General features: G+C 38.3%; 1 protein-coding gene across 20 annotated transcripts in view; it reads right to left on the bottom strand.

Moving 5' to 3' along the window:
- EYA1 (EYA transcriptional coactivator and phosphatase 1) overlaps positions 1-27341 on the bottom strand; it is a 460645-nt gene that overhangs the window by 69572 nt on the left and 363732 nt on the right. For all 20 annotated transcript variants that reach the window (XM_054656818.2, XM_054656820.2, XM_054656817.2 and 17 more), the window contains 2 exons: positions 5189-5328; positions 3176-3259 (listed from right to left, as the gene is read on the bottom strand). In XM_054656818.2, coding sequence (XP_054512793.1) covers positions 3176-3259; positions 5189-5328 — 224 coding nt within the window. The remainder of the gene's footprint in view (positions 1-3175; positions 3260-5188; positions 5329-27341) is intronic.

Genomic DNA, 27341 nt, shown 5'->3' on the forward strand with positions numbered 1-27341 from the left:
GCAATGAGACAACAGGCTGACCGCAAGTGTTCAGTACAAGGAAGGTGCTCAAAAAATGTTTAGGAAGAAATCAAGCTAAGAGACTCCAAGGAGCCTCTAACCCTAATCTGTGCAATGTTGACTGTGAATCTGCCATCTCCTGCACTGACTAGTCCCCCCAGTGCCCTGGGCTCACCTTCCAGTGGTTTCCTTGCCTGGTCCAAGCAGTTGTCTAACAAGCATCTGAAACTTGTCCAACACTGAACTCTCCCTTCCCTCCAAATTGAATTCTTTACTATTTCAACAAATATACGACTATTTTCTCAGTTGCCCAGGACAACACAGGAATCATCTTTCACTTCTCTGTCTTGTTTACTACCCACCAGTCCAATCAATTCAAATCATTTCTAAATCCAGTTCTCTACCTGCAATGTAATCCAGAGTCCAAATAATTCTTTCCATCTCTACTGCTGGTGCCTCAGATCACTGCTACAACCTCCTATTTGGACCCCCATTTTTCTTCCACTACCATTAATTCTTCACACTTAGCTAAAGTAAAATGTAAATCAGATCTTCTCATCTCCTCCATTGTGGTCCCCCTATGACTTCCCATGGCACATGCAGTGAGATTAGCCCTGTTGACTGTGTGTGGCTGGGAGGCCCTTTGGAACCTGCCTTCATCCCTGACCACATCTCATTGACTCTCCATCTCCATCACTAAGCTTGGTCTCACTGGCCTCTGTCCATCAAACAGCAAAGCCTTTCTTGCCTCTGCACTTACTGTTTCTTCTGCTTACAACACCCTTTCTCCTGATGACCATACAGTAACTCCAGGCCTCAGACCCAAAGTCACATGCAGGAAGATCTTCCTCAGAAACCTGGCTTTCTGAAGTTCTTCCACAGCCCCATAAACTTATCAATGAAGGATACACTTATATTTAAGAAACTCAAATAGCCTGTACTTCAGAGAGTATATAAATTTGGCTTTTGGAAATTATATGAGATAAAACTTCTGTTTTTTTTGAGATGGAGTCTTGCTCTGTTGCCCAGGCTGGAGCACAGTGGCGCGATCTCTGCTCACTGCAAGCTCCGCCTCCCAGGTTCATGCCGTTCTCCTGCCTCAGCTTCCTGAGTAGCTGGGACTACAGGCGCCTGCCACCACGCCTGGCTAATTTTTTGTATTTTTAGTAGAGACGGGGTTTCACCGTGTTAGCCAGGATGGTCTCGATCTCCTGACCTCGTGATCCACCCGCCTTGGCCTCCCAAAGTGCTGGGATTACAGGCATGAGCCACCGCGCCCGGCCGAGATAAAACTTTTTATCACATGACCTGGAATGAGAAAACTAAACTAAACAAACAAACAAATACATTACTACTTGATGAAGCCTCAAAGTTCTAATGATTGACACATTAAAAAATTAAACTCATGGTATTTGTAATACATTATTTAGAGAATGGTTTAGACATGAATGAAAAATTGTATGAAGCCAGGCATTTCTAGGTTAAGTGTAAGTTCCATATGTAAGCCAATAATTTATGGCCAAAGATTGAAAGTTCAGTAGGTCATGGGATGCCTAACTCCTTAACTCTAAGCTGGTCTCTTTCATTGGCTAATAGAATACTCTTAGATAACTCGCTTTTGCGTCAATTTGGCCCTTAGCGAGAGCTTATAGGAGACTTTCTGGGTGGTTTTCAAATGCTCATTTTCTAAGTGCCTACTCTTTTCAACACTCTTGTGTGAGTTACAGGCACCAGTGGTCTCCTTAGAAGACAGGTGTAGGGATTTTATAATGGATCAGTTAAGGAGATCTTCAAGGTTCTGCCTACTAACTATATGTTGATATTTCAGATATTAATCTTTAGTTTTTAAGTAGTAGTTTTTCTAGAAATAGGAACAGTGATAGTATTGACAGAAGAAATAATATAAGAAAAAGCACAGCTAATGTTTCTTGAATTCCTAATATGTGCTAATCACGCAGTAGAGACCATTTGGCTGATTGATTCTATGGCCTTATATTTTATAATCTGCATTTTTATTGTCTTCTTATAGAGAATTTGCCTAACAATAAGATGAGACATACTGTGTTTTACCGATATATTATCTCGGAACAGAAATTAAAATGGTGGGATATTATTGCTTCAGCCTATTTTTGATTAGGTGTACCTTTGAGATGATGAAAAGGAAATCTGGGCTGTGAAGCTAAATCCCCTAGACTGCATATCCATAGCAGATACTCAGTGTGTATTTGTTAAAATAAATATTTGTTGAAAGAACAACCACCCGGTCAAATTTGTAATAACAGTATGTGCATTTTAATGGTATTAATTCTAACACTTAATTATGATAAACTGCTGGAGTCACTGAGACATAATAAGAATTCAGTCTCTAATGCTCCAAATAACTTAAAAAAACCTAAGACTTATTATTTCTTTACAGATGAAAACAAGAGAAATGAAATATTAGCAGGATAACTTGAGAAATTACCTATAGCTACTTTAAATAACATTTTTGCCTGGGAAAGACTTATGAAATCATCAATATGCCAAAAAAGAAATTCCAAACTTTTGGGATACCCAAATGTACAACATGGAAACCAAAGTTTCACTCACAGAAGGTGGTCTATAATATTATTCTTTATCTATAACACCAATATAAGTACTGTACAACTCTAACATGGTCCTACTGCCTTTCAGAGGATCAATCTTACATACCATTCAAATAAATTTAACCCAAGTAGCAAAGGGACATATAGAGACATTTGTAGCAGTTGTTTTGAAGATAAAATACCAAAGCTGCTAATCACTGAGAACAACAGAAAGTGAAATATTTGCTCCACTAAATGTTAGGGAATAAAAAGACAGGAAAAGTAAAAGAGAACACAAAACATCTTTCTATGTCACTTATGTATTTTAATATTTCATCCTAGGATAAAATTCAATCACTTTTATTCACTGGGGTCTGAATAAGCATGACTTTAATTGAACAAAGTGTATCTTATTGCCAAAGACCTAAAAATAATATCTTCTTTGGCTCTTTCACATATTTTTTACCTTACATATATATATTTGACTATATAGTTCTTTTCCATTTATATTTTAAATTTGTTAAAGTTAAATTACATTCATTTGGATAATAAACAAATTAGAGGTATATTTACTCCAAAGAAATTAAAAACTGATGCCTCTTGGTACTCACCCTCCCATATCTGTTGGCGTAGGACCCAGTAAGCAAGGAGTGGAAAACAATGATTGTCTCATCCAAGTCCCAGATGAACACTCTCTACAAAGGAAGAACCAAATCAATGTGTCTTTGCCTTGGCTGAGAAAGCTGTTATTCAGTTAACTTCAACACGAAAAAGTCATCTTGAAACGGAAGATGAATGAAAAATCTGAATTTATTATTTCAAAAAAAACACAACTGTTTCAAAGAGTATCTCCTAACTTTTCTCCAGATATAACTTTGGATGAGGTGCAAGAGGATAATTACATTTGTAATGTCAATATAAATATAGGAAAGAGATAATCTATGTCCTTTCTAATTCTGTAATAGAATTTCGGTCTCAGCTCTGAATAAATGAAAAAAATGAGTTATAGCTAGTCTGGTTATAACTTGAGATAGAGATGAGCAACTAATCATATATCATTTATCTTTTCCTTACCTCTGATCTCTGTTCATTGAGAAGCACTAAAATAACGAATCTTATGTTTTACTTTTAGGAAGCCAAGTATTAAAATTGCATCCAAAGACTAAAACCTTACATAATAAATTCACCTTATGTTACCTATTGAGCTGTTATCAAAGGGATGGGATACACATTGTTCTTGCCAGGTTTTTTAAGTCTTTAGGGTATAGATATTTAACAAAATAAGCATATACATCACTCATGCTCTTAGACATACTCTTGAAGTATTTAAAATGGGATCTGAAGGAATTCATTTCAAAAAGGTCTTTGGGATACCACAAAAAGCCTACCAAGCCTGTTTTACTTCTTCCCATTCCCACTCACACCAGTACATATTCATATACATAGATTCTGCTAAAATTTTCATTTTTTCAGCCAAAATAATCATGTTTTCCAACCATCAGATTTCACTCTGGCAAAAAGCAGAAACTTAGTTGCAGTGGATTCAAGGCTATGAAATCTACCACTCTTTAAGTTCTTACTTAATCCTTCCTGCTTTTGAACTCCCCCAAAATATGTCTCATTAGATGATTACTATTTCAGTTTAGAACATTCCAGGTTTTCCTTTCTTAATATATATAAGTGTGTCTTTCATTTCAAAGTAGATTTTATGGCTGGGCCTGGAGGCTCGTGCCTGTAATCCAGCACTTTGGGAGGCCGAGGCGGGTGGACCACGAGGTCAGGAGATGGAGACCATCCTGGCCAACATGGTGAAATGCCGTCTCTACTAAAAATACAAAAATTAGCCGGGCTTGGTGCCTGTAGTCCCAGCTACTTGGGAGGCTGGGGCAGAAGAATCGCTTGAACCGGGAGGCAGAGGTTGCAGTGAGCCGAGATCACGCCATTGCACTCTACCCTGGGTGACAAAGCGAGACTCCGTCTTCAAAACAACAAAAAGTGGATTTTATTTATTTTTTGTATTTTTAATTTTTGTGGATACTAGGTGTATATAATTATGGGGTACATGAGATGTTTTGATATAGGCATGCAATGCGAAATAAGCACATCATGGAGAATGGGGTCTCCATCCATTCAAGCATTTGTCCTTTGTGTTAAAAACAATCCAGGTACACTCTTTTAGTTATTTGAAAATGTACAATTAAGTTATTATTGGCTATAGTCACCCTGTTGTGCTATCAAATAGTAGGTCTCACTCATTCTATTTTTTTTGTGCCTTTTAACAAGTGGATTTTACTAAGTATTTTTAGTATGACAATTAAAATGGCAATGATACAGAGCAGCATAACAGAATTTTGTTCAAGTAGAATTGCATAATTTACTATATTTCTTTAGAGAGAAACAGATCCTTTGCCATATAGTTCATAGGGAAGAAAAAACAAATTATTGCTTAACCTATAGTTAATAAAGGAGAGAAAATATTACTTTATCTATTGTTAATATAAAAAAGAAAGCAGTAACAAAAGCATCTGATACCTTAACCAGGCTGTTTACGTAGCAGGTATGTAAAACCACCAGTTAGCTATTAAGACACCTTTCTATTCTCTTGGGTGTTGGCTATGACGTACCTCAAGATCAGAATCTGGGGGAGGTGAAGGATTATTGTTTCTTCGGCCCCGTCCACGTGATTTCCCATCTGAACCTCGACGCAATCGATCAGAATCTGAATCTTTAATGGGTGTTGATGGGCTGTGGATTGTGCTGTACTCTGCAGGAATATAGGAAGGACTTTCATCTTTTATTTCCATCACCATGGTGCCAAGATTAGCCTTGTTTTAATTCACAAGGGGAGTTTCAATAGTAAAGCACATTTCATTCTGCTGAAATCCTACATCATCTTTTACTTGCGCTGGTAAATAATTTATAAGATATCTGATTACAAGATTTGTTTTGAAAGAAAGTGTGATGAGGAGCAATTAAAATTTAATTGAAGGTGAGAGGCAACAGGTTGTACAAGGTTGCCTGCATCTTCCATGTGGTTCTCTGTGATTAGAGAATGCTCCCCATGCCTTTCTCCGCTTCTCTCATTCATTCCAGTTACAGCACCTGGCCATACCGAGAGGCTCACACATTTGCCTCAGCTGCGGCTCTCTCAGCTACAAAAAGGTTCTGGTGCATGCAAAGAGGTGAAAAGAAAAAACCAGCTCTCTGGGGCAGGGAAAACTGAGTCATCAGGTAGATTTTTCTTTGAAAATTTTACATTCCCCATTTTCTCCCTCATTTTATGTGAGAACAAGCGGGTGACAAGATAAAGAGGCAGATACATGGACAATACCCGTACTCCACACACTGTCCATCACCGGCTCTTCCTCGGTCCTAGTCTCTTTGAACCAAACATCCAAAACCAGGCAGCACATTAAAATTACTCATCTGGGTAACTCAGAGAAGCCACTAAAGTAATTACATAGAAACCACAAAATAAAGAACAACCCCCAAAAGGCTCAAAGGAAGAGTCAGGCAGTGAGTGTGGAGCGAGGGAAGATGCTTATCTTGTGTTCAGACTGAACAAAAAGCCATTTACTCACACCAATTTTGTACTTTTTAGTCTATCCAATACCTACATCAGAATATCTCCTCTTCTCCCAAATTCCAGACGTCCAAAAAGCCGGCTCACCCCACAAACTCTTTTCCAGATTTCTGTACCAGATTTAGTTTGGAATCTCTCCATCTAAGATGAGGAATGATTATTTTCCCTACGATGTTGTTAAGATTGGTCTATTTCACTAAACAGAAAACCACTGTTTGAAGAGAACAATTGAAGGCCTGGTAGCCTTTATTAACACACTATCAGCCTCAACTATACCAATAAGGCCATCCACGTGTCAAACTGCATGGTCTCAGAATTACCTCCACGCTTAAGTGCTTCTCCAAAGCCTTGAGTCAGAGTAGATAGGAAAGGCTTTGACAGAATAAATTTGTTTCTAAATCACAGGAGACAGCTCTATACCTCTTATTTAACCTTAAAACCTAAATAGATTCCTATTACTTATAGAAAACAAGCAAGAGACTTCTTCTATAACAAACAAGATGGCAAACTTCCTCATCTAAACTGGTCATGTGATTCTCACACCCAGAAACCACCATCATGACCTGTAAGCTTATTAATTACAATAAGAAAGTCCAAATCAACTCCACCCCATGGGTTAGTTTATTTGGAATGCATTTTTAAGCTGACTCATCTCACAGATCCATTACAACATAATACTGGCTTGTCAGTTAATCATTCTCTAAATCTACATTAATAGTCTTTTATTACAGAGGCAGATAACTAGGGCATCCTCTCCTTAAGATGTTCCAAACTGAGCATCTCTCTTCCATGTTTTAAAGAGAATCAGCAGCTCCAAATGAGTAGAATTTTAAGTAGTCAAGTGGATTCAAAGCTGTTCTTTGAGGAAAAAGTCTTGGCCTTCCTTTTTAAAAAATAGTCTGCAATGTACGTCTCCATGCAGAACCAGATATTCACCATCTGAGACAAAACACACATCAATCTGTAATATGTTTTGATACCAAGCATTCATTTTACAACCAGTACAGTCACCATCTAATTCAACCTGCACTTCAAGTACTTTACTACAAAGTCTCTCTTGAATTGGGAGCTCTCTGGCTTTTGGAAGTAAGTATTTGAAGAGAAGCTAAAAGACATCGAGCAATGTAAGTTAGCATGTTACAACTTTCTCCTTGACTTACCGACAGTATAATTTTGTCGTAAAAGTCGTTTATCTTTCCTAGATTTTGTTAGCCTAGATTTCCTCCTATTGATGACTCATTCCTTTATTTCCTAATGTTTATCCCCACTTTAAAAACTCAATCTTTTAAAATATATTCTGTCTTTATTATTATCACTTTTTTTGGAAACAGACTAGCTATAATGAAGTGAGTTACTTTTGTAAGCCTCTTTCCAAAAGAAAATAAATTCATTCTGCAAAGTAGAAAGTGAAAGTTTTAAATCATGTTATCTAAAGTTTTTCCAGGTAAAGGGAAAAAAAACCCTAAAAGATAGACAACCTGACACCTTTAAATATTAAAATACACCCACACCCCTACCTTGCAGGCCTCCACTTCTGGAAGGAAGATGAAAATAAAAGTGATGCAAGCTAGTTATTTTTCAAAATCCCTTCCTTTTCTATGAGGTGGAATTAAATGCTTCTATTCTCTTAACCAGCCTTCCAGACTCTAACTTCTCCTTCCTCCTCCTAGTGCAAAACAACTCAAATATTCAAATCATTTAATCTTCTAATCCACTGACAGCTCATGTTTCACTAAAACCCTCTCCAAATTGTTCAGGTTTACCCCCACTGAGATACTGGATGTGAAAATACTTTGGAGGGCATTCATTGATTTTAACAAACGTGGAGTGGATGTCAGGTTCACACCATGCAGGCGCTGTACCAGGAGCATGAAATATAATGATGTAGCAAACAGACATGGTTCCTGCCTTCTCGGAGCTTAAAATTCAGAGGAAGGCATTGACTTGTGGACAAAAATGAGAAATTACAAAGTAATGTGGAAAGGTCACAACACAGGAAAGGCAGAATGCTAGGAGAACACAGAGGAAGTCCACATAACTCAGATTTGCAGGCTTACAGAAGCTTCCTGAAGACAGAGGACAAATGCACCAGTGAAGAGGGAATATGACTATGTTCCAGACAGGGGCATAAGTATGTGTGAAGGTAAAGTGGGAGAGAGAGAGAGAGTGAGCGAGCGAGAGAGAGAGAGAGAATGAGAGCGAGAGCACGAGAGCAAGCGAGTGAACAAGAGCAAGTGCGTGCGAGAGCACATGTCACATTTAAGAAATGAAAATAAAAATCCAATCTGACCTGAGTCTACAGAAAAAGAACACAGAGATGAGGCTGGAGTGGCAGGTAAAGAATTCAACAACGGAGTGGGGGCTCGCACTCCACGTGGCAGGGTGCTGGAGAGGAGACTGAGAATGGGAGACCGGCCAGGAGGATAATTCAGTGATCCAGGTGAGGGATGGTGATGCAGGTGCTGGGCATAAGGAGATCTGAAGTGTCATTAGGAGGTAAAATCAATAACTAAGTGGATAAGGAAGAAAGATGCAGTAAAAAATCATGCCCATGTCAGTGGTTTCACAACTGGGTGAAGATTGTAATACAAGGTACGGGACTTAGGAGGAAGAAGGCATTACAGGGAAGAGTATAGGTGAGAATTCAGTTCCGCTTTGGACATATTGAATTTGAAGGGGCTGTGGGCATCCAAGTAGAGATGTCCAGTAGGCTGCTAGACTACTCTGAAGCTCCATAAAGAAATATGGGCTGGGTTTAGGATTGGAAACTGACACCATATGTAATTAAGGAAATGAGTGTTGTTAAAGAAATGCAGTGTGTGTACAAGGGTTGGGCAGAGAAAGACAGGTGAGGTTTGAAGAGGAAAATCAAAGTCAATGTATGGCAGATGAAAAAGTATGTCAGGAAGGAGAGAGTGATCAATAACTTCAGATCACCCAAGAAACAGGTAAAATAAAGACTGAATCTGAGTACTTTAGATTAGAGTCAAGAGGCATTTGGTCTACATGGCAATAATACAGATTCAAGGAGGCAGAAGAGTGAAACAACAGGGGGTAAAACTCCTAAACTGTTACTGATGACCCTCTAATGGCCAAATCCAATAATTATTGTCTTAGTCTTCAATGTTATTTGACCCCTCTGCAGCTGTGCTGACCACTTGCTCCTTTAAATCATGTCCAATTCAGAATATCTTGACTTCCCTTACTTCTGCGTTACACTATCCCTTATCAGTCTCTTTGGAGAACTTCTGCTCTGACCAAAGTGTGAATATTGGTGTTCTCTACATCCCTGTTATTCAAAGTGCTGATCTGGGACAAGATACAGATTTTGCATCAGGATATGAATCAACACAATGTTTCCTTCATCTAAAAGTCTTGCTAATATTAAAAATATAGTCAGCTGAAGAAAACACTATGTAACATGGTTGATTACTTAGTAACATGGTCGATTACATTCTGAAGCAAATCCTTTGTTATCTTGCACTAATAATAAACAGTTAGTGGACAGGCAGCCAGTTGATGGACTATATTTTGAGCAGCAGTGCACTGGAGTTTCTTCCATGGCCCTCTTATCCCACTGTAGGCTCTTAGTGCTTGGTAATATTTGTAGGAGGAATTTAATTGATGCCCTCCAAGCTGATAAATTCTAAAGATTTACCTTTTGATCTCCTGACCTGAGTATCCCACTATTTCTAGACCTCTCTACCCAAGTATTCCAGGACACCATAATTAAACTTGTACCAGAAGGAATCCTCCCTATCAACAAGTTGAATTAATGGTACCAGTAACTATCCACTTTTTCAATCCAGAAACTCCTTAGTGTCTCCATCAAATTAAGACTAAGTTCTGTGGTTTTTACTCCCAAAAACTTTTGCTCTAAGTTGAGGCTCTCATTATATCTTGCCTTAATTCTTGCAACAGGCTATTTCCAGGATCGATAGGCTCGTCTTCCACCTATTTTCTGCACTGCCATCACAGAGAGTGGTAAGACCCTTCTGCTTCAGCCTTATAGTGTGAAACAGGAACGACAGTCTAGATTTTAAGGCACTGAGCTATGTATTCAACTGCCACATTTTGACTCTTGACTGTACTACTTACTAGTAGTATTGCTTGCTCGTTATTTAGCCCTTACATGACTAAGTTTTTTCATTTATAAAACGGGAATAAATGGGGTAAAATAAAACTAACATACATGTAAAGGTACTTGGAGCTGCACATGTCGTTAGCACTCTACGATGTTAGCTAACTGAAAAAAGTGTCACCGAGTCATCCTTCAACAATCTTATCTCTAACTACTCTCTCTTCATAGTCTACTTCAGATAGACAAACTTAATTATCTCATTTCTCTGAAAGTGCCATGCTATTTCATGGCTTCACACATGCTTTTTTTTTTTTTTTTTTTTTTTTTTTTTTTTTTTTAGCTTTTAGAGACAGGACCTTGCTCTGTCACTGAGGATGAAGTGTAGTGGTACAACCATAGCTCACTGCAGCCTCAAATTCCTTGGTTCAAGGGACCTGCAATATGTATCTCTCAAGCTCTCAAGCAGCTAGGACTACAGGCACATGACGAGACACCAGGCTAATTTAAAAAAAAATCTTTTGTAGAGATGGGGGTCTTGCTATGTTGCCCAAGCTGGTCTTGAATTCCTGGCCTCAAAGAGTCCTCCTGCCTCAGCCTCCCAAAGCACTAGGATTACAGGCATGAGCCAATGCACCTGGCCCTTGTCTCCTTTTCTCAACTCCTTACCCTCTCCGCTGTCTGAGAAATTCCTATTAGCCTCTGAAGATCAAACTCAAGAATCTTTGTGAATTCTCTAACTTCTGGTCCCTTCTTTGTAATTATGTACTCTTATCTCTATTATAGGATTATAACATTTTTGCAATTATTTACATTTGTGGTGGATAATAAATAATTTGATGAAATTATTTTGAGCAAATGTCCATCATTCCCACTCTGGGAAAACAGAACACAGTGGTATTCATGTTTGCACACTGAGAGCATGGTAAGTGTCTAGAGTGCAAGGCAAACATTAAAAAATTGATAATTAGAAAAATGTTTCTTCAGTCTAGTATTTATTAAAGCTATAAAGGTTATTTCTACAAGACAGCAAAAATGTTTATAAATGAGAAATAGCTATAATTAAAAGCTCATTTAAAAGTTAATGTTTATATATTAAGTCATAAAATATTAAAATCCACATAAGATAATTAAATTTTTACATCTGTAAATACCACAGATTTCCATAAATTCTTCAATATTAAAAAGAAAAACAAAGAACTGGAACTCGAAAGAGTCCATTTAGTTCCCCTGAGCTAGTAACTCCTCCTTGAGCCTTGGGGAAGTTACTTCCATTTTTTCTCAGTTCCCACTCTCTTTGTTTATCAAATTGATGACAGCCTAGATTACTTAGCTTTAAAATTCTATTACCTGTGAATGTACAACCCTTACCAAAGCCTCATAATGATTAGTTCTTTGTCTCTCTCTCTCTTAAGTAGATTAGTTACCTTCATATTAATCTATATAAAAGATCTCAGGCAACTCCAACCCTCAAAACCCATCAGGGTTTATTGCCTACTATATCTAGCCCAAATTACTTATGTGGTTTTATTTCTCATGCCTTCCTTAATACGCTGTTTTCTTATACATATTGCCAAATAGTTTTCAAAGGATTGTATCAATTTAAATTGTGTCTGTTTTACCATAACCATATATACCTTGGCTGTCATCATTTTAAAGTCATTGCTATTTATCATACACAGAATAACAGTGCATCATTTTTAATTTGCATATATTAAAGATGCTTATATATTTGCTTAAAAATTATATTCCCTCTGTGAACAGTCCAAATCCTTTGCCAGTTTTTAAATATTCCTTTATTGATTTATACAAAATAGTTTTAACCCTTTTTTCATATCTACTGATACTTCTCCCAGCCTGATATTTCCTTAAATTATGCTTTCCTTCACAGAGGTATTTTATTTTTATGGAGTCTTGCTGCACGACATGAAGGCCTGGTTGGCTCCTTGAAGATTTAGAGATAAGTGTTCACATTTATTCTAAGGGTAGTAGGGGATTTCTGATCTAGCTTTACACCCCTGGGACTACATATGCCAGTAGTGGTTGCAAAGGAAGTAGAATACACAATTCCTGCAGGCTCCTTTCTCCGTGCTTTGGGAGGGTGGAGGCCCTCCTCACTCATATTGAAGTCTAAATGAGGTGAAAGACTACTCTCCCTAAACAGAAGTAGGTAATTGAACTCCTAGCCGAGAGGAAGCTCTCACCACATGTACAATGACATTGGACTGAGGCCAGGGTAGCTACGATCTCTGGCAAGACCCTGAATCTGTCTGCTAAGACAATATAGCTTACAACACAAAGTGCAGAGTTTTTCATGAAATCCTTAGAAAGATTATCTGAATTTAGTGAACATGAGACAGGCTAATCAATAATTATATTCTATTTGCCATTATGGGAGACTCAGATAAAAATAACAGAGCATATCACTTCCCTAAATGTAGATTCCATCATGTTCAAGACTCAAGCCTTAAAGCACATTGTACACATGAGCACGAAGTAGATGTCAGACAACAACTGACACTAAGGCACCCCTGAACTTTGAGACTCTCAAAACCAACATAAGTATATGCAAAAGTCATCTTAACAGATGGTATACCAAGGCCAGATCAGGAAGACAGAATGTAGAGAGGTTGAATTCTAAGTCAAGAAGGCAAGGATATTATAGTTCCTCCGTGGCATTCCCCATAGGGAAGCAGATGCACCAAATTTGATGACGTTGGCCAAAAGAATCATATACATCCATTGGGCATATTTTTGGTTATGATTTTGAAATTAGTTTTCCTATGGGGGAAAACACTGGTGAAGCTGAGTTGAATTACTTTAAGGCAAGTGAGTGGGATTGACCCTTACTCCAGGGATGGACAAGGTAAACAAAGAAATATAATCAAAATTACCCAGAACTTCTCTACACCAGCTGCACTGTGAAAGTCAAAGGCACTGAAACTAACCCATGGGACGGTGTTGGTACAGGTCACAGGTATATGATGGGGCACGGAGACTAACTTACCAACACTATAAACATTTAATTCTCCTTTTTTGTGTGTGTGTGGAGGGGAGAGTTCCTATACTCTAGAGCAAGGCTCGGTAAATTTTTCCTGTCAAGAGTCATACAGTAAATATTTTAGGCTTTCTGGGCCACATGGTCTCTGTTGCAACCATTCCACTCTGCTGTCATAGCAGCACACAGAATGCTTGACAGGCTATTAATTCCGCTTGGTTTGATACACGCACCAGAAATATACATCTTGTGAGTGATTTTTTAATTTCATCTCTAACATAATGGCCAGTTGCAGGCACCAAGTCTGCTGTCCCAGGTCTGGGTCCCTGGGCGTACTTGTTTACCAGGCTCTTTGTAGTCAGCTGAATCTAGGGGACACAAACTCAACTTACTTGAGCAGACAAGCATACCGGTGACACCAGAAAATGAGCTAAGCTGAGTTTCTGAGAAAAGAAAAATTCGAAGACCCTACCATTGTCAAGCCATGCTGTTTACTATGTAAGAAAACCAGGAAATTCAGGTGAAAAGGTGAATGAAAAAGGATATGTAGGCCTTTTACAATGAACACTTAGATTTTCTCTGACTTAAAGTGACCTCCCATAGCTGAATATGACAGATGTTTCTAACAAACCCACCTCTAATCCTCTAGACAACATTGCATAAAATGAATTCTCCTCTCCTGTAAGGCAGTCAGAAGGAAGGGCTGGCCAAGGTTCAACCTCTACAGTCAGATATCCTCAGAGTGAATACCAAAATTCCTTTTATTCTTAAAATGTCTAAAGCAATTCCAGCGGTGGCCTAAACTTCACGCTTGAATTCTCATGTGGCTGAATGCCACTGAAACCAAATGCTCACAACATGGAATGTATACATGTGCACACATTCATTCAGCTGACTTGCTTTTTTTCTGATAAAAGGAGAACAATGTTGGAAAACTTTGTTTTGCTTTTTTTTTCTTTGGAGACAGGGTCTCACTCTGTCACCTAGGCTGCAATACTGTGGCATAATCACAGTTCACTGCAGCCTTGACCTCCTGGGCTTAGGTGATCCTTCCACCTTAGCCTCCCATGTAGCTGAGTCTATAAGTGAGCACCACCAACCCCAGCTAATTTTTAAATTTTTTGTAATTTTTATACAGATGTGGTTCCGCCACGTTGCCAGGCTAGTCTCAAACTCCTGGGATCAAGCGATCTGCCTGCCTGGGCCACCAGAAGTGCTGGGATTATAGGCATGAGCCACCATGCCCAGTGAAAAACTCCATTAAAAAGGTCTCTATATAATAGTTTTTTAAAAACAATCTTTGAAACAACTCAATTTGAAGTAGCTATAAAACAGGTCATCTTACCTTTGCACTGGATCTAATCTACCCATACTACTCTTTACCTTTGCAGTTTTGGGAATGAATGGGGAGGTTTTCTTATGTTATTTTGTTTTGTCTGAGAATGTTTTTTTCTTGAATGGTCGTTAATGCCACCTCATACTCACAATGGGCTGCAACCTCCAACACTGCTGAAGTTCCTTCTGTCCCACCATTGGGCACCTTTCTCTTCCTACAGCAGGGATTTGTGGTATCGTCATTTAAGAGATACCACTAGTGAACATTTTGCTCCTAAAAGTTTCTGAATATCTCTGATGCATCTTTCTGTTCATTTTCTTACAAGAATCATTAAACCTCCATCTCTGCTAATCTGTGAAGATGGTGACTGCTGCTTGGACTCAGTCTTAAACATCTGAAAGAGGAAAATAAGCAAGTTTGTCTCTGCAGGGAGTTTTATCTCTGGCCACTGCCACGGGTCTGCTGACTGTGATTCTTGAATCACTGGGGTTTGATCAGATTTAACAAGTACCTGTGGCTAGGGCCAGTCTCCTGGAGGTGCAGCCTGTGCACTCCCACAGGGCTTTGTGTTCAGCTGGGCCTGCAACTTGGTTCAGTAGTCTGCTGTGCTGTCTTAAAATTCTTTATTTTTGAACAAGGGGCCCACCAGTTTTGCAGATGGTCCTGCCTGTGGCTATCACAAATTCCTAGGCCAGGGCAACAAGCACTACTTTTGGATTCTGTGGTATCACAGAGCACCTATGTGCCAGGCAACACACTCAGCACCAGGGATGTGACTGAGCAGGATGATGGTCCATGACCTTGTAGAATATTGGCGCTGCCTATATTTATTATGCACCAGGGGTGTCATGAGCAATACCACGGGACAGCTTTCTACTCTCTCATTACCAAGGAACCTGGCTTCCCATTCACTGAGAAAACAGAAGGAACCACTCTCTCTACTCTCCTTGCCAGGCTCTCCCCACCCGTAAGTACTCTGTATGCAGTCTGCCTCCCCTCAGGTTATGATGGGTGGACCTTCTGCACTCCTAAGGCCAACCCTCCTTTTGGCATGAGACTCCAGTGCCCTGTCACTGATTCCAGTCCACGTTCCCTTTACTCTAGATGACCTGCATGTGCACACAAGCTAGATAGATTTCTTGCCTAAAGAGCATCTTCCACTTCCTCTAGGTTCTGCCCTCTTTCTCTATTGCCTTACAGTGTACAGCAAAAGTCACTGAAAGAATTGAGAATCCCTGCTGCTTAAACTTCCTTTTATCCCATTTTCTCTTGAACCCACTTCCATCATGCTATTTTCTCTAATGTTCCTCTTTGTCAAGATCACCGACAACATCCACTCTGTCAAATCAAATAGTCAAGTCTCAATTTCCATATTTCTCCGCCTTTTGCCAGCGCCACACACAGTTGATCATGGCTTCCTTCTGCAACACTTGTGTTCCTTGGCCTCTGAAAGGCCCTGTTCTCAATTCTCCTCCTGACTCCCTGGGTGCTTTTCCCCAATCTCCTTCTCTGACTCTTCCTCTTTTCCTAGCTGGCTAACATGGGAAGGCCCTGGGCTCAGTGCTTGGCCCCTCTTCTGTGTTTGCTCCTACAGTCCTGGTTAATTCATCCACACACACAGCTTTCAGTGGCTTCCAGATGTTGAAGACTCACAAGTTTAGGCCCTAACCTGTCTTGTAAACATTAGACTTACTTATCCAATGACTGAATCACCACCTCCTGTTAGATTTCTAACAGGCAGCTCAAACTTCACATGTGCTAAGCAGAAGCTCTGATCTCTTCAACACCACCTTGTTTTTTTTTTGCCTTGTTGCAACTTATTCTCTGTCCATGACTAGAGAAATTATTTACAGGTGTAAGAAATCACGCCATGCTTCTGCTTAAACACTGCTCATGTTATTCAAAATAAAATCCCAAATCCTTCTCATGCCCACAAGGCCTTCTACTACAGCTTCTCTTCCTCCCTGCCTTTACCCTCCCACTTTCCTTTCCCAGAGGCTCCAATGCCTTATGGGCCTTCTTTGCTCTTGCTGAATCCACAAAGCACAGCCCCACCTCCAGGCCTTGGCAACTACTGTTTCCTCTCCCCAGAATTCTTTCCCCAGATATTAAGGTGGCTCTCTCCTCCCTTCCTGAAGGCCTCTGCTCAAGTGTCACCTGATGGACAACTCTTCCGAAACAGTTTACCTGCCCTAACGCTATTCTCCTTAGGCAGCTGTTCATCCTTCCAGCCACTCTGCCGGATGCATTTTATATGTACTTATCATCTGTGCCTCCAATCGAATGTAAGTTCCCTGATGGCAGAGGCTTGATTTTTGCTCACTGCAGAATCCCCTATGTCTAGAGCAGTGCCTGGAACATATCAGAGGCTCGTTAAACTTTTTTTTTTTTTTCCACAACCTGGCATGTGGAGCATCTCTGGTTCACACAGCAAAATGCACATGATCATTGATAATCTCCAAGGGTCTGTTTAGCCACTCTCTTGAGGGATGTGTCACAGGGAAATACTTATCAATGTGCTTCATGTTCATTAGGGGACAGCATTTCTCTGACAGGAGAACTCAAACACACTTGGTTCACTATCCCATCCTCTGGTCTCAACTGATTGAAACAGTGCAAAGCCAGGAAGAGATATCACAGCAAAAGAAACTTGCGGCTGGGGTCAGGGTTGAGAGATGGAAGAGTGGAGAGAACAGGGCTTCTTCTAGGTTTGGGATTATTTCTACCCAGATCTGTTTAGGGATGTATTACTGTCCCCAGTTAACAGATAAAAAGATTGAAGTTAATCAGAATGAAGGTCTACCAGCTAGGCTGTACCAATGTCAGGATCTGAACCCAGGCCTGTCTTCTCTAAAGCCTCCGACTCCACCTGCCTGCTCCCACCTCAGACGCCCTACAGACTTGACTGGCCTCAGAAACAGCATTGTTTCTCCAAGCCGTAAGTCTCACTTGTCAATGAGGAGGCCAGAGACAGGCTGTGCAGCCTCTGATGGGTACCTGCCTGGGGACCCTTGGCTGCCACCTTCTTCTGGAGGTTTGGGCCTAAAGGAGAGGGGCTGCCCACAACCAGAGCTTGGCTGCATGGGTGATGGAACCCTCACTGACTCCAGTAAGGGGACCTTCTTTCCTTTCACTCTTTGGGAAAATAACCCACCTGCAGAGAAGCTGAATCTTGCACATTCTGGTACATCTGCATATCCTCCCTAACTTACAGGGCATAACACGGAAAATGGATTCATTCAAATTTCACCATAGTGGACAGAACAACCTACAAATTAACACATTAGGGTTGCATACATTCCAGAGCAGCCTTGATAGCTTAAAATTTATTGAGTTATCTGGACTTTTGCTGGACTTCAGTTTCCTCAACAGTAAAATGGGAACAGCACCATTGTCAAGATTGTATCAAATAATGCATGCTAAAGTGTTTTATACAAGTGTATTTGTGTTGTTGCTCTAAGTCAATAGTTCAAAATTACCCCTCTGGGCTGTTACCTTATTTGTAAAGATGACGATAAAGTGATATTCCAGTTCAAAAATGCTTTCATCCTTTAAAAAATTTAAATATAACTTAACCGAATTCTGATGGAAAGGATATCCTGTCATTGAGCCCATTTAAAGTGGTATATTTCTCTAGCCTCAAATAAATATCCCTTCCCTATCCTCTGTGCCTCGCACTTTCACATCCTCCAATGCTGAGAATTTCACCTCCTTTGTTAATTTCTTCTTCAAACACTTATGTAAGGAATCTGTTGTTGCACTCTTCCTGAGGACTTTGTTTCTTCTAGCATGGCATTTTAAAAATGGAAATTTTATTAGGTTTGGCTGTACACATAGTTTTCTTTAGTGGCAAAATGCTCCTGAGGACAGTGAATGACCCTCTTGTCTTCTATATCTCCATAGAACCCAATGGTACTTTGAAAGTAAGAGATGCTCAATGGCTGGTAATGAAACGTTGACAAACATCATTAAAATCTCATTTCCATATGTCAGTAGGAGAAACTGCGTTTTCTACTTTGCCTTCAATTAGGGAACCAGGGGATGCAATTTAATAGCACAATTAAGAAATATATCTCAAGAGAAGTGTGCTTTCTTAGTAACCTTTATCAATATAAAAGCTGAATCAAGGGAAGTAATTAGATGAACAAGTGTAGGGAAACATATACTTTAGGAAAAACACTAAATGAGAAACTAGAAAGGAGAGACTCCAAGCAAATCCTGTAATTCTTAGAATGTTTGAAGGGAGAACATTTAAGAAGTGGTAGGCATGGGAAATAAAATAAATTGCAGAAGCTGAAAACAATATTCATGACAGAGAAAGTGTATTCCTTACATTGGGAGAGATTTTACCATGGTCAGCATGCTTTTTAAAAAATACATGAAATAGCTGAACTGAAACGAATAACAGGCCTGCCTATTCATTAGACAAGTAGGTTTGGAACTTTGAGCAAAGAGAAGAAATGATAAAGAGGCATGTGCTCTTGGGAGACTACAGTTATATGAAAACATGAAATGCATATTAACCCAAAAGGCTTTTTTTGTGCATATCAGGTTTTTGTGCAAATATTAACCAAAATGTTTCCAAAACAGTTGTTGTTAACAAAGTAAGTGCTTCCTGAGCATGTCTGTTCTCTGGTTCTTATTGTTTTTGCAAGGTAATTGCTTCCTGAGCATGTCTGTTCTCTGGTTCTTATTCTTGTTGAATACAACCTTTTAATTCTTAATTTTAGTTTCTGAATAATTGATATCCCACTTTTCTAAAAGAAGGGTTTAAGATAACCCACCAAATATATACATAATAACTATAAAGTGAACTTTTTAAAAAATGAATGAGTACATTAGAAGAAAAAAGTGGATCAGAAGGGGAAAATGGAGCCAGTGAGGAAATGGACCACACGGGTCTTCTTGCAGTCCATGCAGGGCAAAGGCAGGAACAGATCTATGGCTCATGGTGTACATGAGATGTGACAAACAACTTCTCCACAATAATGGAGGTGTGCCCCGTTCACCCAGGTACAAACCTGCACATCCTGCACATGTAACCCGGAACTTAAAATAAAAAATGTAGGTGTTCCCATTATAGAGATGGGATGGAAACACCTCACAGAACTGCTCACTGAGGAATGCTACGGAATGCCAGGAGCACACCCTCATGGTAAAAAAAAAAAAAAAAGCAAGTGTCACAAGATTTTTTCTTCTAAGGCTGATTACTGCTGACTCTGTAACTCTGGAGTTCACTACTGCAGAGTGCAGAACCCTGGAATCAGGCATCTTGTTTAAGGGTAAAACTGAAAATATCTGGAGGCATGGAGCCATGACATATTGTTATGCCAGCTGATAATAACAAGTTTCTCCTTTGAGTTTTAAGTGGCAGTGAGGTAAGAGGGTATGCGAAGGTGTTATTGCTTGGTTGAGTGGGGGGAAACTCATAGGCTTTACTAAGTTAGCTGTGCTGAGAATAGAAATAGACATTTTCCTATGAAAATTACAGGCCCAATCAGGGAAGATTCCCACGTAGAAGGCCACAGTCCTGAGGGAAGGCCAATGATATTCCTCAAAAATCACCTGGGATCCACACAGATCTATGAAGTTATGGGTCATCAAACCTTCAAAGTTATGTGTGATAGTGTGACCATGATAATTTCATATTGGTAGTTTTTTTTTTTTTTTTTTTGAGACAGAGACTTACTCTCTCACCCAGGCTGGAGTGCAGTGGCACGATCTCAGTTCACTGCAACCTCTGCCTCCTGGGTTCAAGCAATTCCCCGCCTCAGACTCCCGAGTAGCTGGGATTACAGGTGCCTGCCACCACACCTGGCTAATTTTTCTATTTTTAGTAGAGACAGGGTTTCATCATCTTGGCCAGGCTGGTCTTGGACTCCTGACTTCGTGATCCACCCTCTTCGGCCTCCCAAAGTGCTGGGATTACAGGCATGAGACACCCCGCTTGGCCAAAATTTTTTTTTTAGATTTTGGCATAAAAGGAAAAAAAAGACCTCAGCAAAACCTTGAATAAATTACATTATATTAGTTTAGATTCTCAGTGACTATTACCTTAGCAGAATAAAAGATTTAATGTAAAGGAATTGTAATAATTTTGTTTTCAGTCATAGAAATCTCCCACAAAAAACTTTTGTAAAATAAACCAAAGGCAAGTAAACTTGTTGACTAGCCTTATAGGGATAACCAGTAGTCCGAGACCAATAAACATTAACTGAATTAATCTTAGAGAATTGCTTTGACTTCTCTACCTGTATTCCATAGCCATTATTCCCTGTTCACGCAGGCACTAATCGAGGTCTCTAGGTAAATTAATTCATTAGTCAAGGTCTAGTAACTCAATTAAGACAGCTTCATCACTCCTAAAATATGACCATTATCCACTTTCCAGTAATCTCTGGATAACCTGGTAGAAACCTCTAATTATTCTTCTTACACATTTCAACCACTGGTTTAAGCTCCCCACAGTCATTCTACATGAAAGAAACTGGTGAGCCACACTTTTGGGACTTTAGTGTCTGAAACAACCACAATCCACAATGTACAACAGTAATGAACTTCAAGAGGGAAGAACACATCAGCTTCCTGAGGCCAGGGGCCTTGCCTTTCTTGTCACCCCCATATTCCCAGCACCAAGCACAGTGCCTGGCATGCAGCAAGCACTGATAAATATCTATTGAATGCCCGAATGGAAGAAATGGACATTTGAGGGCCTAATATGTATCAGTCACTTTGCTAGCCACTTACATCATTTCATTCTCATAGTCATCCCATACACAAGAGTGGTATTATGCTCATTCCACAGAGAAATAATACACCAAGGAGCTAAGTGGCCTTCCCAAGTGAGTGGCAGAGCCAGAATTCAAACCCAGGTTAGCCCAACTCCAAATCCCTAGCCACCACTCCAGTTTTTCCTAATTGTATTTAAAGGGAGGGTGCTGGTCAAGAGACATTCATAGACATTCTCAGATGGGGTGTTGGGGGAAGCACAGGTGGAAAGTGGTACCCAACCCCAGCCAGGTATGACTGGGAAACATTGGACATTACACTCAATTCTCAATGAGTACTGTCATATCAAAAATCAGAAAAGACTTAAAGTAGAGAAACTCCAATAACTTTAAATCTGATAACTTGTATCCCTAACTGCTCCCACCTGGGAACTCATTACAGGATAAAAGGATATTCATCTCCATCTTTGGGAGACAGTTGTGCTACCGAGGGAAGTATGGGAAAGGCCACACTACACCCTTCTGTCTCCCAAGGCTGACACTCTAGTGTCCCATTCAGAGATGTCACCAATGGCAGGCTGTGCTGCTTAGGAAAAATTTAATCTTTCTGGATTCCTTATTTATATTCAGTAAGGTGAAGCTCTTCTGCAAAAGAATCTATACAGTCGATGCTAAACGAAAATTAAAAGCTTCCCTATTGCCCAGCTGCTTCATGCTAAGGTTACGCAAGTGGATTTGTAGATATAAGAGAGTAGTCTATTTACAAATATGCTACGTTCTAAATATGTTTAAATCAATTGTTTGAAATTCAGAAGCTATTTTCTCACAGAAACGATGTCAGACATGATTTCCAAACCAATTCATGCTTACCTAATCAATCAATAATCCAGGTGAAAGACTGCACAAATATAATGCAAAATAGCAGAGAATTATACCCTTAAATATCAGCAGTCACATAAAAGTGAAAGAGTTAAAACGTATCTTAAATAATGATAATGAAGAAATGAAATTTAAATTAATCAAGAGGTCCCTGAAGTTTCTGAAGGAGTCAGATAAGTTTTAAAAGTGTTAGAAGGTGATGGTATTGGATTCAGATCCCCACCTTCACTTTAAAATGAATAGCTTCCCTTTTCCTTGATAGAATCGTCACCATTCCTACACCTAGTGTTCATCAACCATGAGCTGCCATTTGAGTTATTTAAAATTTTTTTTAAAAGATAAAGAAAAAAAGGAGGGCAAGATGCAAAGCGGTCCCTGGAAGGAAGGGGAGGGAAATGGTAAAGAGATGTGGCAAGTTGTTCCCTAAGCAGGTCCATGACAGGTGACTATTTAAGTAGGATACAGGGGAAGCACGCAGTGAACCGATTCAGGAAGTGGAAAATGAGGGAGAATGGGAGCAATCAGCTGTTGGATTATCCAAGATATCCACAAACTGCTTTTATAATTCAGTGAATACTTATGACATAATAACCCAAAATATACTACATACCTCTTCCCTGTAATTTCAGACCTACATTATTTTATCAGCAAGTAGAGCTCGAACATTTAACACACAGTTAACTGAATGCCTCATAATATATGCTTTTGCTGAGTGCTGATTAAAGAAGATGTTTACTACGCAGCTACTACCTTTAGGACTCTCTGTTTACATTTTCATTTTTCTGCTCCTTTGAAACTTCAGACACAGTGGTTTCAAGCAGCAGCATGCTTTACTGATTAAAAACTCAAGTTTGAAGTCAAGCTTCCAGAGGTTTAATTTCAGTGTTGTCACTGACCTTTCCTTAGTTTTCCCATCTGTAAAATGAGGACAATGATGATGCAACTCTATCTCATGGAGCTGGGTGGGAATTATCTAAGTTAATGAATGAACAGTGCTTAGAACAATACCTGGCACTAGTAAATGTTCAAAAAATATTAGCCACTGTTAAATCTGTATATATAACTCACAACAAAAATACTTACTGAAATTTTCTCTGTATATTGTCTAGTGAAAAAGTAAGGTGCAGAACAGCATGTATAGTACTCTATTATTTGTGAAGGACCAAAAAGCTAAACATACTTGAATGTGGAAAAAAAGAGAGGCGGGGGACAGTTGTTAAGTATATGTTTATATAAGCGAAGAATATGAAACCAAGGTGCCGAGTATAGAACATGGAGGGAGGTTTATTCTTGTCTGTAAACACATCTATGCCTTTATAATTTTGTCCCATGTTCATCTGTTATTATTCAGTAAAAAAATTTATCAAACAATACTTACTATCAACATAGAAATAACATTGGTAGCCCCATTAATCCATCAATTCTACCTTTATTTAAAACTTAATCCAAAAGCCACTTACCAAACGATGAAATCACAATTAAATTAGGTGAAGGGATGGCAAACACTCATAACTTTGTCCTCTTTACAACCATCTCCAATTAAAAAACTGAACCAGTAAATGCCGATGTCCTCCAACTTAAATACGAGAAATTATTACACTGATTTGTGTTGGTCCCATAGGACACTTAATATGTAACAGTTTTTCAAATAATGAATCAATTAGTTACAAAAGAAGATAATAAATGTTTGGGAGGGTTAATAAACTAATTTAATTAGCTCAATAATATATGCATTATTTTGATTAATATAAAAATCTTGTTATGTATAAATATAAGAAAGAATTACATATTAAAATCCAGTGTACTAAAATTGACTCTATAAGGCATCCTGACATATGGCTAAGTAATTGAAAAAATTAGGGAAACCAGTAACAAGGCATAAAAGGGGTAAGTGCTTAGAAGACTGAATTTTTCTTTTCTTGGAAATACAGTCCAAAATTCACAGGTAACAAAACTCATTTTCATAGTGTTTCTCACAGTATAAAACAAAGAGTGAACTTTATTTCCATGAATTTTATAATCTTATTATACCACTATATATCCTCTGGGAAAAAAGAAAGAAAGAAAGAAAGAAAACAAATGCCATCAAGACAAACAAACCCAACAACCCAAAACAAACATCTGTTTTGTTTTCTCACATCTTAATAGCCTAGCTATTTTAGATACAAATATTTGTTTTGCCGACAAATGTTTCCAAAACATTAGTTAAAATTGTTTTGCTGAAATAGTTTATTTTTGAGCCGAACAAATTGCAAACTTTTCCAAAGTCCACAAGGCATCTGTGAAAATGAGCAAGTATGGCCTGCAGATTTTCCAAACCGTTCACTTAGCAAAATGGAGGCATCAAGACGCTTGCTATTGCAAACCTCAGGATCATTTCCACAATGAACAGACATAAGCATGTTAGCGAGTACAGACGAGACCCAAATATCCTGCATGACAGGGAAGATAGCCGGGAGTTTAGTTTTTTAACCTGTCACACTGAGTTCCTCTGAGGGCTCAGAGTTCTGCAACTTTGAACAAGAACATTCCCCTTTTTCAGGCACTTTGCTCTACTTTCTTGTGCCTTGGCAGGGATCAAAGAAGCAGAGGGAACAAATGGTTTCCCATGCATATTGAATTCCCTCTTATACTGATTTTTCCTCTGTCACTTGAAATTCAATATCGGCAAGATTCCCGTCCAACACCTTAACCAGTAAATTGTCTGCATGCGATCAGCGCACGTGAAGGTAGATTTCAACATCAAGTTGATGTAAGAAATTCAAATGAAAAAATCCTTTGAAAAACAAACTTTTCTACGGCATTCATACTAAATCTTATTCTTAAAAACTAATTATCTTTTATTTCACATTAATCTAAAATGTTTCGTTCACCATTCACTTTTATCTTTGTCCCTCACTGCTTTATATTTGTATTATTTTAAAAATACAATATTATAGCTAAATAGTGCTTTTTTGAGAATTTAGCCTCAACATTCTTGATTAACTTAATGATACCTAACACTTATTGAGCATTTAAGAGTGATGTGCCTCATTCCCCTTATCTGTAAAATGGAACAAATAGTACCTATCTCATGGTATATTGTAAGATTACATGTGGTAATGAATGTAGAGCTCTAAGCACAACAATTGTGTTCGATTGTATTTTATTATGTATTGTGATGATAGCTATCATAATTATTATGAGATATTCTAAGAGATTTGGGATAAAAAATATGTTGTCAGGCCAAATTATTTAAATACAGCACAGTAATTGGATTATAGATGATTGTTTAAATTTTGATTATACACATGAATCATATGATGAAAAATATCATATGATAAAAATGGTTTAAGTGATCTTTTGAGAAAAGTCAATTACAATTTTCTTCGTAATAATACTCAAAAAATTATTTCTACCACTCTTTTGAAAGAATATATTTAGTTAGATTAGTAGTAATATGACTTAAGCTTTTACGATCAGTACAAGATGATAACTTACTCTATAACTCAGTGGCTAGGGGATGATAAAATGCTAGTTTAGATATTAGCACAAAAGGAAAACACCTTCAAATTTATTTTTCCCTTCCTCTATTTTGATCATAGAAAAAAAATAATTGCCTTTGTAAAAGATGGGTTTTTAAAAATAAAAATGAGTGAAATCTGTAATTTATTATTTAAAGTAATCATGGATTTCATTGTGACACTGTCTTACAGTCTTTGATTGAACAAGGAAAACTAGTTGGTTCTGATCAAAATTTTATTTTATAGAGAGTGAAATTTGAATTTACCATGGAATACCCTTCTACTCATAAATTACACATATCTTCTAATAAGAGAAAGCCATTTAATCTGTAAGATGTTGATATCTGGGTAACTGTAACTAATGATATTTACTGTAAACTATGAAATTTCTAAGATTTTTCTCTCCAATAAAATGTTTATAAATATATACATCATTAAAAGGGAGGATTCCAGCGGTAATAAAAACAAAAATAAGTATTAAAATATTGTGAAGTAAATGAAAATGAAAAAGCAGAACCCATTGAATTCTGTGAAATGCCACAAAAACAGTGCTCAGGAGAAAATTAACAGCACTGAACACATATATTAGAAAAGAAAGATCTAAAAATCAATCGTCTAAGCTCCACTCTCAGGAAACTATAAAAAGAAAAGCAAGTTAACTCAAAAGCAATCAGAAAAAAATAATGAAATAATGAAAATCAGAGAAGTTAATAAAATTAAAAACAGGAAAACAACACAGAAAATCAATGAAACTGGCTGTTTGAGAATATCAGTAAAATTGATAAACCTCTAGGCAGGCTAACCAAGATAAGAGAATACACAAATTACTAATATCAGAAATGAAAGACAGCCATCATTAGCAATCCCATGAACATTAAAAGGATAATAAAGAAATGTTATGAACAATTCTATATCCACAAATCAGACAAAGTTAGATGAAATGGACCAATTCCTTGAAAGACAGTCTACCCAAACTCACAGAAGGAAAAATAGATAATATGAATAGGTCTGTACCTATTAAAGAAATTGAGCCAACAATTAATCTTTCAAAACAGAAAGCACTAGACCAGGATGGGTTCCCTGGTAAATTTCATCAAATACTTAAGAAAAAAAATGATTACAATTCTCTACAATCTGTTCCAGAAAACAGAAGCAGAGGGAACATTTTATAATTCCATCAATGAGGCCAGCATTACCCTAATACTGAAATGAGATAAAGGCATTACAAGATATGAAAACTAGAAACTAGAATAATATTTCTCATGAACATAAATGCAAAGATCCTCAACAAAATATTAGCAAACTGAATCCAACAATGTATAAAAAGAATTACATGTCATGACCAAGTAGGATTAATCCAAGATATATAAGGCTGGTTCAACATTTGAAAATTAATGTAATCCATCACATCAATGAGCTAATGAAGAAAAACCATATGATCAAATCATCAGATGCATAAAAAGCATTTGACAAAGTCCAATACCCATTCATAATAAAAAACTCAGTAATCTAGGAAAGAGGAGAGAGCTTCCTAAAGCTGACAAAGAACATCAAAAAACAACTTACAGCTAACATTATACTTCATGGCGAGAAACTAGATGTTTCCTTTCTAAGATAAGGAACAAAGCAAAGATGTCCCCTCTACCACTCCTGTTCGACATTGTACAAGTCC

The sequence above is a fragment of the Pan troglodytes genome, chromosome 7 (genome assembly GCF_028858775.2).
Source record: "Pan troglodytes isolate AG18354 chromosome 7, NHGRI_mPanTro3-v2.0_pri, whole genome shotgun sequence".
Classification (NCBI taxonomy): Eukaryota; Metazoa; Chordata; class Mammalia; order Primates; family Hominidae; genus Pan; species Pan troglodytes.